General features: G+C 54.5%; 1 protein-coding gene and 1 long non-coding RNA gene across 4 annotated transcripts; both read right to left on the bottom strand.

Moving 5' to 3' along the window:
• Positions 1-2,958: 2,958 nt before the first annotated feature.
• MARVELD1 (MARVEL domain containing 1) lies at positions 2,959-3,569 on the bottom strand. The gene has a single exon (XM_042908868.1). The coding sequence runs from the start codon at positions 3,567-3,569 to the stop codon at positions 3,048-3,050; it is 522 nt and encodes a 173-aa protein (XP_042764802.1). The 3' UTR covers positions 2,959-3,047.
• A 4,212-nt stretch (positions 3,570-7,781) lies between these two features.
• Positions 7,782-9,523, bottom strand: LOC122202614. 3 transcript variants are annotated; one of them, XR_006194767.1, is made up of 4 exons: positions 9,223-9,523; positions 8,883-8,991; positions 8,182-8,294; positions 7,782-8,081 (listed from the first exon to the last, which is right to left on the bottom strand). It is a non-coding gene; the product is annotated as an uncharacterized LOC122202614 (long non-coding RNA). The 3 variants fall into 3 exon arrangements; XR_006194765.1 differs by having other exon boundaries at positions 9,378-9,523; XR_006194768.1 differs by lacking the exon at positions 8,182-8,294 and having other exon boundaries at positions 9,378-9,523.
• Between the last annotated feature and the right edge of the window lie 25 nt (positions 9,524-9,548).

The raw sequence follows: 9,548 nt of genomic DNA, 5'->3' as shown, positions 1-9,548 counted from the left end.
ATCTGGATGGATAAGGTAGCATGAAGGAAGGCCAAGGAGATGTCTACTCCTGAGTAAGGTCGCCTGGCCACAGACAGAGCACCGTGAGCAGGGGGACTAAGAAGAGATCCTCGGGGGGCTGGTTCTGAGCTGAATACTCAGCTTAAATGGTGATCTGAAAAAAAGAGAAAAAGAAAAAAGCTGGAGCCAAAACCCACTGTTTAGAGGACAGAGGTGCACGGCTCAGTTCCAGGTGTCTGGAATCTCGTGCCCAAGTAAGTCAGCACAAGGAGAATCAGGATTTCTCTTGTGTTACAGTAAAACGAATCTTCACTCATCTCGGATCTCCCGCTGGATAGTGTTGGAGGAAAGCTGCCGGGCAGAGGTCGTCGTTGACTCTCCCCACTCCGCAGCCCTCTGCTGGCCCAGGCCAGAAAGGCGTCCCCTGCCCAGGGAAGCAAGCCCGGGGGGAGAGGTCGCATGACCGCATGACCGGCTATGGGAACCTCCACGGCCTCAGCAACGTGGAAACCTGCAACAGAAGAACCGAAGTCACTGGGCGTCCCACGCACCTCCAAGTACCCCGGCAAAGCCCAGCCCCAGGCTCTGGCTGGCACCAGTGGTGAGAGCTGAAGGAACCGGTGCCCCTCCCGGAGTAAGGCAGCAGGACTCCAACCTAAATGAGACAGCGAAGGGCTCGGTGTTCCAGGGTTTCCCGAAGGGCAGAAGATAACAGTAACAACAACGACCACAAAAATAACCACAATTTTCACGGGGACAGAGTTTCAGTTTTGCAAGATGAAAACCGTTCTGAAGATGGATGGTGGGTGACAGCTGCACAACAATGTGAAAATGCTTAATGCCACCCAATTGTACCCTTTAAAATGGTTGAATGGTCAATTTTATGCTAGGTATATTTATACTTCACCCCAACTTTTTTTTAAAGTAACCACATTAACAGCATCTAACATGTATTGACTCCCTACTGTGCACAGTCCAGCCCGGTCCTGAAGAGACCAAACTGCCAGAGTCCAGATCCGAGCTCCCCAGTCAGAGCCCCGAGACTCTGGGCAAGATACTTAACCTCTCTGTGCCTCACCTCCCTCCTAGGCAACATGGGAGCACCAGAACTCACCTCAGTATGGTTGTTCAGAGAACGAAACACATGGCACGGGCCTCAGGCAGTGCCAGGCACAAAGGAGCCCTGGATAGATGCTGTGACCCTCCACACTCCCATACAGATCTTCACAAATGCAACAGCAAAGCCTCACACCTCTCTGCCTAGGCTTTAAAAACACACTCACGCAAACACACTCTGGCCTTCCCTATTCTAGTTTCTAATCCAGACGTGGCTGAACTTTTTCAAAGAGCAGATCTTTGAAGGATTTAGCATAAAGGCTGAATTAGCACAACTCTTGGGACACTGTGGTCACCTGTCCAACTTGCTCCGAATAAAAACCTCTTAACTTTCAGAAAAGGGAGCTCTGTGCGTTTCATTCCGAGGCCTATCACCCCTCCAGAAAAATCAAGAAGCACCTTACCTTACGGAGGCTGGGCCAGCTGTTCACCCCAGCTTCGGAGTTTTCTTCTCTTTGGTGACTGTGCCCCACTCCTGCCAGTTGGTCACAGTCAATGCCAGCATCTCTTACAGGTAATGTTCCAACTGACTTGGAAACCACCTGGATGACTTTGGCTTCATTTTGCAAACAACGTAGAGGAATGTTCAGATCCACCAGTTCCCAGGTCTCTCAGGGGCCTGGCAGGGACAGCCATCTTCTCCCTCACTGGGTCAGGCCCTCCCTCAGCGACAGAAATTCCCTGGTAAATAAAAGGAGCACCCCAGATCTTCAATCATACTGTAGCCAGTGGGTTGTATCCCTTAGGAATGAATGACAGCCAGGCCCGCACAGGGATGCTTGGAAGCCTTAGGTGGCAAAAACTAATTGGTCCAGGTCCATTGGCAGTTAACACTGTAAACTAAATTACTTGGGCTTCTTTTACAGCCGGACTTCTCAGAACCTTTGATATGCTAACGAGCCTCGTGAATCTCCAAGAGGAGATAGCACCTTTGAGAAACCCATTTGGCAGTGAAGCCCCCTTTTAGAGGGTAGCTCCTGAGCCAGGGCTCCTGGGAACACCCACTGCTCTAATGTAAACTGCTGGACTGGGAGTCTGGAAACAGGGTTCTAATGGGAGTCCGCACACGGGGTTCCAATCTTATTCTGGCTTTCCCAAGAGCAAGGGGTGAGGCTCACCCTGACATTCCTTACGGTCCTGTGGGATCCCTAAGGCAAAAAGAAACTGGGAGGTGGGGGGTGGCGGAGTAGAAGCCCGTGAGAGGAAGGCTGGTAAGGTGAGGCCTGGGAAAGTCGTGTGCATTTGGGCCTGGCCTCCAAGAACCGCGAGGACAAAGGCTGAACAGGCAGAGGGAGAGAAGACTCCAAAGGTGCAAAGGTGCAGCCCGCGGGCCTTTCCAATCCATCCTCACCTCTGCAGACAGGCCCCACCCCAACGTCACAGCACAGACTGCGCTGGATGCTCACACAATCCCAAACTAAAACGAAAACTCTTCGCTCATCCCAGGACCCGTGGAGGCCTGTCCCCAGCTCCGCCCGCGGCTGCGAGCCTGCCCTTCACGGCACTCGAGGCTGGAAGAGGGGCCAGGGAACGGGGGTGCTCTTCCGACCGCGGGGTGGGGAAGGAGGGGGCAGTGGCGCAGCCAAACGCTCGTTCCAATTGGGAGCCTCCCCCGGATCTACGCGGCGCCTGTACACGTCTCGCTCTCGGCAGGGAAGGGAACGAGGAACCGCGAGGTTTCGCTTCGGGCGGCCAGGCTGAGCGTGGGGGCCACCTCCTCGGACGTGGCCTTGCCCGGGTCCCTGGAAACGAACGGCGTGGGCGGCGGCGCTGCCGTCGGGCGGGAACTGAGGGCCAGGGCGCCTGGGCGCGGGCGGCGGCGGGAGCGCGGGGCAACGGGTGGGTGCCGGGGCGCACGGGCGCGGGGCGGCGGCGGCAGGAAGGACGGGGGCGTCGGTGTCGGGAGGGTCCCCGCCCCGCGGCGCGGCGGCTCACGCCACCTCCTGCTCCCCCTGGTAGCGGCGGCAGCAGCCGTAGAGCGCCGAGAGCAGGTAGAGGCCGAGGCAGAGGCCGCCGCAGACGGCGGCCGCCAGGAAGGCGTGGTAGGCGCAGGCCATCTGGTAATCCTTGAGGTTGCAGTAGCTGTGGCTCTGCGTCTGGGAGATCATGATGCCCGTCGCGGCGCCGTAGAGCGCGGCCGCCAGCAGGTCGTGCGCCACGTTGACCACGAGCCAGCGCGAGCCCAGCACGGGCACCAGCTCGTGCTTGCCCAGCAGCGTGAGGAAGTAGAGGCCCAGGGTCAGCAGCCAGAAGAGCACCGACACGAAGAGCGCGAAGTGCACGGGGCCCTGGTACCGGCTCGTGGCGATGGTGATCCAGAAGGCGGCGCCGGCCAGCAGCTGGAGCAGCCGCAGCACGCCCAGCGGGCCGCGCAGGAAGGCCCGCTGCAGGCGCACCGCCCCGCGGACCGCGCGCGCCTGGGGCGGCGGCTGGCGCGGGGGCGGCGGGAGCATGGCCCCCGGGCGCGGTGGCGGCGGCGGCGGCGCCCCGAGCAGCGGAATGGCGGCGCCCGGCTCGCGGGGGCGGCCCGGCCGACGTGCCCGCGGCGGCTTTCGCGCGTCCTTCCGAGACCTCCCGGCGCTTCCTCTCCCCTTCTCCCCACCCTTCCTCCCCTCTCTCCTCCCCACAGCCCTCCTCGCTTTCTGTCTCCCTCTCTCCACCCCTCCTACCCGCCCTTCCCTTTCTCCTCCCCGTCTCCACCCCCGCTCGCTCCTCCAGGCTTCCAGCCACCTCTTTTTGGGCCTCGCTCACCACCCCGGCCCCCCTTTTCTGCCGGCGCCAGACTCCCAGCTCGGATTCCTTCCTCCCCGGGGCGCGGCGGAGGGCACTCGCACCCCCCAGCCGACCGCGGGCCTTCCGCTCTGGCAACCCCGGCCAAGTTTGGCACATCTGGGGCCGCCCTGCCCGCCCGGCTTCCCCTGCTCCGGTCCAGCTTCGGAGGGGAAAGCTGTCTTCTGGAGCGTTCTCTCAGCCTCTCGCTGGGCCCCTTTCTTTCTACTTTCTCTTGCCCTAGAGCCCACCTGAGCCCCCTGGTCTTTTCCTGGCGCTGGAAGAGAGCAGTGCTGGTGTTGGGCTGACATCCGTTCTCACGTGGACGTCTGGAACATGCTACCAGGGTCCACCTCGGACTTCTCCTGGGCTCTCAGACATCAGAGAAAGGGACCGGCACCCGCCAGAGGCCCCACTGCCCCTCCCACACACCACAAAACCAAGTCCTGTCGGTCCATCCGACTTTTTCCAAACCTCCTTGCCATCCAGGGTTGCCCAGATTAAAAATGTGCTACCCAACATGGCCGGGACACGGACCCTGGGGTAAGATACAGCAAGGCCCGTGTGCTTAACTGCTAGGCAAAACGGCCGGTGGTGGAAGCTGATGATGCTTCACACCGTCCTTTACCTGTACGCCCATTTAAGCGTCAAGACAGCCTCAGAGATACACACGATTATTTTCCTGGTTTTACCGAGGAGGAGAAATGAGGGCTAGAGGGGCTAAGACAAGAAGCTGGTAATCGCAGCTGGTCTCTCTTCTCTCTCCATCCCATCCAACCTTTGTGCACTGTGTGACATCTTTCTAAAGCATAGTCCCGTTGTTGCCCTGCTTCCTCCACTGACCACGGGATAGAGTTCTATCTCTTCTGGGGGGGCAGATTTCACAAAACGGCTCCAACTGACTTTCACTTTCCTTGTTTTCCACTTTCTTCCCTTACCCACGCTCCCACCCAGGATGCCAACCCCACCAAACCTCTTAAGTTCACCCGAATAAGCTCAGAATGCCCTTCATCCCCAGGCCCGCACTTGGCTGGCAAACTGCTACTTATCCTTCGACGCCGCCCGGTTTAGATGCTCCTCCCTTTGGTCCAGCCTCCCACACTGTTGATTCCCGGCTCGTCAGGCCCTCACTTGGTGCATCCATTAGTTCTCCAGTACTTCGAGTCTGGTACGTTGCAACTGTTGGCTGTCACCTCTATCTGCCTTTGCCTGGCATGTAGGAGGCTCAGTAAATGTCAGCAGAGTGGATGACTGAGTGGTAGCAATGAGGGAGTGTGGGGCAAGCTGAGGGCAAAGTACAGGCTAACAGCAGCCCCCACCCCCCCGCCAGGTGGGATGTGCGTGGTATTCCTCGGACACTCCTGGCTGCCCAAGAACAGGGGAAAGGAAAGAGAGCAAATGGCTGACGGACAGAGGTCACGGTCACGCAGGACAGGAGTCTCCTTCAGTTTACGGAAAACTTAGTAAACTGCAAGAAAAAGCTAATCTTATCCGTAGCCTTATCTCCAGACCTGTAGAGTCCGTTTCCTGGAGCCCTAATATCACCCTCATCAAGATGTAAGGGGGTTGAAGTGCTTCCCACTTAAGTGATGTGGGAAACAAAGGCAAATGAAAAATTCCCTTACTGTCGACAGCCCATTGGTAAGTCCTTGAAACAGACAGAGTGACCCTCCTGTAGGAGCTCAGCTGCCTTGATGGTGACACTTTGCTAGGGGCAAAAGGCAATCTTGGCCTAACATTACCCCAACCTCCAGGATCCTGTAAGTCTTCTTTAACATATAAAAATTCCTTTGGAAACTTCCTTTATCTCAACTCTGCCAAAGTATGTGCTGGCAATCATAGTATTATGATTATGACCCCCTGATATACGTCTGAAGGCTGTCATGACTGAGGTTTTACTAAACAGTAATAAATGGTGTTTCCCTAACAACAGCTAGCCCCTCAAGGTCCTGGAAATCCTGCTTCCAAAATTCCTTAGAGATTTACGCTGTCCCTGGCCCCCTCCCAACCTGAGAGTGTGTAATCAGTTACCCATCACAACCCCAGTGCAGCTCTTCCTGCCCACAAGTCCTGTCCCTGTGCTTTAATGAAATCACCTTTTTGCACCAAAGATGTCTTCAAGAATTCTTTCTTGGGGCGCCTGGGTGGCTGGGTTGGCTAAGCATCCGACTGGGGCTCAGGTCGTGATATCAGGGTTTGTGAGTTTGGGCTCCATGTTGGGCTCTGTGCTGACAGCTCAGAGCCTGGATCCTGCTTCAGATTCTGTGTCTCTTTCTCTCTGCCCCTCCCTTGCTCATTCTCTCTCTCCCTCTCTGTCTCTCTCTGTCTCTCTCTCTCTCTCAAAAATAATAAACATTAAAAAAATTTTTAAACAAAATAACTATTTCTTGGCCATAGGCTACAGACCCCCATCATCACCCCCAAAACCCATCATTTGGTACCCTTAACAGGGGGCTTCGAGTCTTTTCATCTGGACTCTGAACCAGTGCAAACCTGGTGAGTACTTTCTCTTTTCTTCCTTTATTCTCATTTCAGGGGCTTTTTGAGAAGTATGGCCTTATTGGGACACTTCTATGTGGATTGCTCAGGCTGCAATCCGGTCCCCCGTGGCAACTCTACAGGGAGGAGAAAGCCTGCCATCTGGCTGGAAGTTAGTACTCCGGCCAGAATGGTAATAAGACCCAGAAACTTGATGCCCTCTCTTTATTCCTGTCCTCATATAAAGTTGTCTGTCTTGGGCATGGGACCGCCACCTAAGTGATTAGCGTGGCTGCTGATCTTAAGACTCCCGTGTGAGGTTTCCTCCTCATTGGTCTAACGTGATCCCCTCCACATCTCTTCAGTTGTGGGAACCGCAAAGAAACTGAGAGGGCCCTCTTACCTTGGGGACAACGCACACTTTAGTCCCCCAGCTGACCCTACCTCCAGAACTAGTCCCTCATCTCCTGGTCATGGGACGTGTCCACTGGCCCCCTGGCTTGGTGAGCTGGTCTGTCTCCCAGCAGACTGTCACTCTTGGTGGGAGAAAGTTTATGTGGCTTCTCAGGGGCTAATGCCCCTCCCTGCCAACACAGCCCCGCCTCCAGGGACTTGAGAAAGCTCCGAATGCACATCTTAAGTGAATAAAAGGGGAAGTAAACATCGTATCTGTGTGAGATGACATAGTATAGAGGCTTAGGTGCAAACCCTGGAGGCAGACTGCCTGGCTATGCATCACTGCTCCACCACTCCCTCGTGCTGGGCCAGGGGTGGGGGGATGGGGGGGTACTTAACTGCTTTGTGCCTCAGTTTCCTCATCTGTGAAATCCTTTCAGCCATGGACGCCAAACGCCTGTTAGACACTGGGCACCATTTTAGGGTCTAGGGATACATAATATATATGCAATCATTGTTAATTGAATGCCTGCTATACTGTAGGCACAGTTTTTTTTAATTTTATTTTAACATTTATTTATTTTTGAGAGAGACAGACAGAGTGCAAGCAGGGGAGGGGCAGTGAGAGAGGGAGACACAGAATCTGAAGCAGGCTCCAGGCTCCGAGCTCTCAGCACAGAGCCCGACGCGGGGCTGGAATCACGAATCACGAGATGGTGGCCTGAGCCAAAGTCGGACACTTAACCGACTGAGCCACCAAGGAACCCCTCTAGGCACTTTTTTTTTTTTTTTTTTTTTTTTTTTTTAAGTAAGCTCTACGCCCAGTGTGGGGCTTGAGCTCACTGACCCCAAGATCAAGAGTCACATGCGATACCAACTGAGCCAGCCAGGTGCTCCTGTATACTCTGATTTGCTGGTGGGGAACCCAGGATTCAGAGGGTTAAGGGAGGCGAACATGTTCAAGGAGCTGACGGAGCAGCCCAGGCGTGGCTGGCTCCGGGTCCATATTCAAAGTGCTTATATATACTTTCCCGTATTTTATTCTCAGCTGTTATTACAGGGATCCAGAAAAGTTATATAACTTGCTCAGAGAAACAGAACTAGCGAGTATCAATGTGAAGACTCAAAACTAGGTCTTCTGGTGCCAATTCTGGGGCTTTCCTCTCAGCATCCCTCAGCAGCTCCTGGAGGGACATTCTCAATGTTCTCAGGGTACCAGTCTTGAGAAGGGCTGGAGCGAGGACGGGCAGCTGGCGGCCGAATCTGGGTGCAGGGCTGATGACGAAGTTGTGCCGCACAAACTATCTCTGTGAGCAGGGGACCTAACCAAATAAACATTTAGAGTGAGAGAAAAGAGTCCTTCCTCTTCTAAAAAAGGCATCTGGAGATTTAAGGGTGGAGCGCCACCTGGTGGGCACAAACCTTCAGCCTCACAGCTAAGTCCAGCTCCTTACAAGGAAGCCAGTGGTGGCTTTGGGAAGATATTTTTAGCCTCTGGAATCCTGAAGACATTCCAAGGGGCAGTCCGGGAGACTCTGCAAAAGCGTAAGCACACCAGATCGTGATTCCTCCAAAACAAATATGGTCTAAGCACCTGCTGGATGCAAACGATCTGGGTGTGGAGTGTAGGAATAAGGAGCACCCGCTCATGCCCTCACAGTGTTTGCACTCTTCTGGTAGTGGAGGGACAGCTGTGGACAGAAAAGAGGGAGGAAGATGCAAGGAAATACAAAAGGGAGAAGGCTGGGGAAAGCTTTCAGAATGAAGTGCCTTTAGAGGGTGGATAAAATTTTGACAAGCAGAGATGGGGGCTAGGCATTGTTGGGCAAGGCAGTCTACCACGGGTCCTGAGCGGCAAAGGATGCAAAGCCACGGCCGCCTATTCATTTGCCAACCATTTCTCAGTGTTGTGTTCTGCAGCCGGCAACTTTGAGGGAGGACGGAACATGTCCTCCAAGACAGCAGGCTTGCTTATTGCTTACGATAAAAGTAGCGGCGGTAGGAGGGGACAGCGGTGGGTTTCCCAAGCTCAGCGCTCCGCAGCTGTGACACAAAGCTCTCGCATGTGTAACATCCCTGTGCAACTAGGGAACAAGGGAAAGAGACATACTGATGATGCTCACCCTGCTTCCTGTGCCAGGAGTGGCAAATTCTTTGTGTCCGACTCAGGAAGCCACGCCTTCTGCCAGCATTGATGAAACAACAGCAGGCTAGCTTATTGGCTGACAGGTGCTGTAGGCAGAGGGCACGGTGTGAGCAAAAGCAGGGACTAGGCTGTTCGGGGAACAGGAAGTACTGAGGCTGAATACTCAAAGCCCCAAAGCAAAGGACTTTCAGTATGCCCAGAACAAGAAGGAATGCGTGGCCACCCGGAGATCCCATGACCAGCTCTTAATGTTCAGTCAGTTCTGTCTTCAGTCTCTGGGCTACGGGCAATGTACCACATATATAGACTCAACTCACCTTGGTTTAATACCTGTTGAGCTGGCACTTGACACAAATTAACTAACAGCAGAGGCAAAACTCATAGTGAGGAAGTATATGGGTGCTGGGACCTGCAGAATCTTGCCTTGAATCTTATCGTTAAATTACTAAATAAACATTTCCTGAACACTTACCACGTCTATACCTGGCATTAGGCTACAGTCGTATACCTGGGTTGGAAGAGGCCTTAAAGATCATTTACTCCAGGCTTCTCATTTTATGGAGGGGTAACTAAGGCCTGGGGAAGGTAAGTGACCTGGCCCAGGTCACACAGCTGATTGATGACATGAATGCCAGATTTAGAA

Source organism: Panthera leo, chromosome D2 (assembly GCF_018350215.1).
Source record: "Panthera leo isolate Ple1 chromosome D2, P.leo_Ple1_pat1.1, whole genome shotgun sequence".
NCBI lineage: Eukaryota > Metazoa > Chordata > Mammalia > Carnivora > Felidae > Panthera > Panthera leo.
This window is presented reverse-complemented; position numbering and strand designations above follow the sequence as displayed.

Coding starts and splice junctions, on each gene's coding strand:
- MARVELD1 (XM_042908868.1), bottom strand. CDS start 3,569: ATGCTCCCGCCGCCCCCGCGCCAGCCGCCGCCCCAGGCGCGCGCGGTC.